General features: G+C 47.0%; 1 protein-coding gene across 1 annotated transcript in view; it reads right to left on the minus strand.

The window, feature by feature from the left end:
- Positions 1-2889, minus strand: part of EXOC3 (exocyst complex component 3) — a 47741-nt gene that overhangs the window by 19657 nt on the left and 25195 nt on the right. Inside the window, exon 4 of the mRNA XM_019509178.1 lies at positions 2686-2803. Within this exon, the coding sequence (XP_019364723.1) occupies positions 2686-2803 (118 nt within the window). The remainder of the gene's footprint in view (positions 1-2685; positions 2804-2889) is intronic.

A 2889-nucleotide genomic window follows, 5' to 3' on the forward strand; every position in this document is an offset into this window, starting at 1 on the left:
TGGGGGTTTTTAAGAGGAGGTTGGATGACCACCTTACTGGGGTCATTTGACCCCAGTGCTCTTCCTGCCATGGCAGGGGGTCGGACTAGATGATCTGCTCAGGTCCCTTCCGACCCTAGAAGCTATGAAACTATGAAACTATGAAACACAAACTAGTAAGTCTTGGAAGGAATGGGTCCTTTCCTTTTTCGTGTTCTTGTGATAAGCTATTTAGCAGAATTCACAGATTCATTGAAATCTGGCAGAGTCACACCATGAGCACTTCTGCTATGGCCTCAAACTTGTGACCTGCCAACCATATGCCTTGGCACCAGCACCAGCACCACCCCAGCCCCTACAGGAATGGTGAGCCAATAAAAAAAAGTTATAAATAAAAATAAAGTGTATAAATGTTAACAGAGCCATTCAGCCCTTTGCAAGAGGAAGGGTTTTGCAAGCAATAAGAAAGACAGATCTAGTATTGAGCTTTTGCAAGAAATCCATCTGCAGGCCAGGCATGGAAAATATCTAAAAAAAACCCCCATTATGTGGTAGGCACAACCACCACATTGCTTCCCAAGACCGTTAAATAGTAATGTGGTAGTGCTTTTAAGGGCTAAACATATCCTTTTTGTATTAGAAGACAGAATGGTAGATAAAGAAAATAGATACATTTTGATTAAAGAACATTTAAAGGAGAAATTAGTAACGATTAGTAACAACTGCCTTCTAGTTGACTTTGGTTGGGAGCATCTTTCTTTTTACAGTTTACGGAGTTCTTAATATATTTGATATACCTGGTGTTAGGAAATTGGGGCTCAAAAACTAACAGTATTCTCAGAGATTGAACAGAACTCTGCTTTACGACCCTGAAGGGTAAAAAAACCCAACACAAAACCCCCCCCCCCCAAAAAAAATCCCCAACAACCTTATTTGTGTATTTTCAAATGAAGAGCAAATAGATAAAAAAAATCTATGCAATGCTGGCTAAGCAGAGATGACAGGCATCTTTAGCAGCAAAATTTCCCATTAAAAAAAAAAGAAGAACCAAGGAGAAATGTATTTGACAGATGCCCTATCAACCCTAAAAGAATGCCCCTTTTCAAACTCTGTATTGCATCCTTTCTGAATGCCCTCTTTGTGCATTTAGTGGAACGCTAGTGGATCTGTATAGTACTACACCTGAGGCAATCAGCTGGCTGCAAAATTTTGGCCATAAAATTGTGACTATTTCTCTTTACTCTCTGATCACTGTCATCAAATGCTAAATAAATAAGGAAGCCCTAGAATAAGCATAGACATTCCAAAATGTGAGCGAGTGAGCGAATGAGTGAGAAAATATTGGAAGCTAAAGGTATAAACTGTGTCTCTTACAAATTAGTAAAGCAGAACAGACTCTAAAATACATAATACAAAACTATTATGAAAAGGGCGATAGAGCACAAAGGCTTCTAGCTAGAAAGATTTAAGAAAAAAAAAAGAAAGAACAGTATGGCAATCCTGTTGATTAGAAATACAGCCCCCCACCCCACCTGGTGCCACTCACTCCTGACGCACAGCCCCCCCAATCCATGCCAGTACCTCTCATTCCCACCCTCCCATCCCTTCTGGTGTCCCTCACTTTTGACCCACTGCCTCCTGCAACCCCCAGCCCTGCTGCAGGGGGCCCCCAGCTGCCAGGGCTACAGGAGCAGGGCTAGGGACTGCAGCCCCCTGCCCCCTCCCAGCAACGCCTGAGCCCCAGCTACCACACAAGGGAAGTGGCAGCTGCTGCAGCCAGAGCAGAGCCTGGATTCACCATCCCCCACTACCCCGTGGGCAGGATGGCCAGGGTGGAACTCAAGAGGGGTGGGGGCAGGCTGCCTGCTGCAGGGCTTAGGGTTCCCTGCCCTGCTGCCCTCCCCTCTGGGGGGCCTCTGCGGGCCAGCGGGCAGGATCTGGTGCAGGATGACAGAGAAGCTCAATGTGCTGCCATTACTGCTACTGGGAGCCCCAAACCAACTGTGCCACCATGGTGAAGCACCCCATGCCTGCCCAGCAGCAGCAGTAGCGTGGCTAAGACAGGGCTCCTGGCAGCAGCACTGAGCCTCTCTGCCCTCTGCGCTGGGTCCTGCCTGCTGGCCCACAGCATCCCCCAGAGGTTGGCTCAGGGTGGGTGGGGAAGGCAGCATGGCAGGGAGCCAGGACCCCACAATGAGCAGCATACTCCCCTGCCCGGCACATAAATCTTGGGGGATACATGTCCTCCCATGCCCTGCTCCCCGGGAGTCTGCACAACAGCAGGGAGCCAGTGCCCCAGATGAGCCTCCCGTAGCTCCATCCCACTCTCCAGCTGGTCCTGGAATCCTGCCCTGGTTGGGTACTGCCTGCAGCCCCAGGTGCCAACCCTGCCCCACTCTTTCCCTCACCATAGTGCCCCCTTATCCCACTATGCATTTTCTATGGCCCTGCCCCTCCTGTCAGCCTGCAAGGGAAAACCTGCACTTTTTCACATTTTTCCCCCTCAAAGAAGAAAATCCACATTTTTCCACAGTGAATGGAAAACCTGGATCCCTGATGATAACTAAATACATGTGACCAACATTTTCTACAATAAACTGTTCTGAAAGAAGTACAACCTGTCCCTCCAACATTTTTGTGGGAAATAAAAACAAAGAATCATGTTCAGGTATTTTTAAAGGTATTTCCACGATTCCCGTTACTTACAGTAAGCGTTGACATGTATTTGCTTAGAAGCTGGTCCACCGCTGGTTGTGAAATTAAAGGAGTCAGGCAGTTTACATCCACTTCTGGGGCCAGTTCCAAATTTCCCATCATCTCTTCACTGAATTGAAAGAAAAAGAAAACATACTGCAAATGAATAAACAAAAAGTGATTTCATAGATTTCATAGACATTAGGGCTGGAAGGG

Source organism: Gavialis gangeticus, unplaced genomic scaffold (genome assembly GCF_001723915.1).
Source record: "Gavialis gangeticus isolate Ggan-Ray unplaced genomic scaffold, GavGan_comp1, whole genome shotgun sequence".
Taxonomy (NCBI): Eukaryota; Metazoa; Chordata; order Crocodylia; family Gavialidae; genus Gavialis; species Gavialis gangeticus.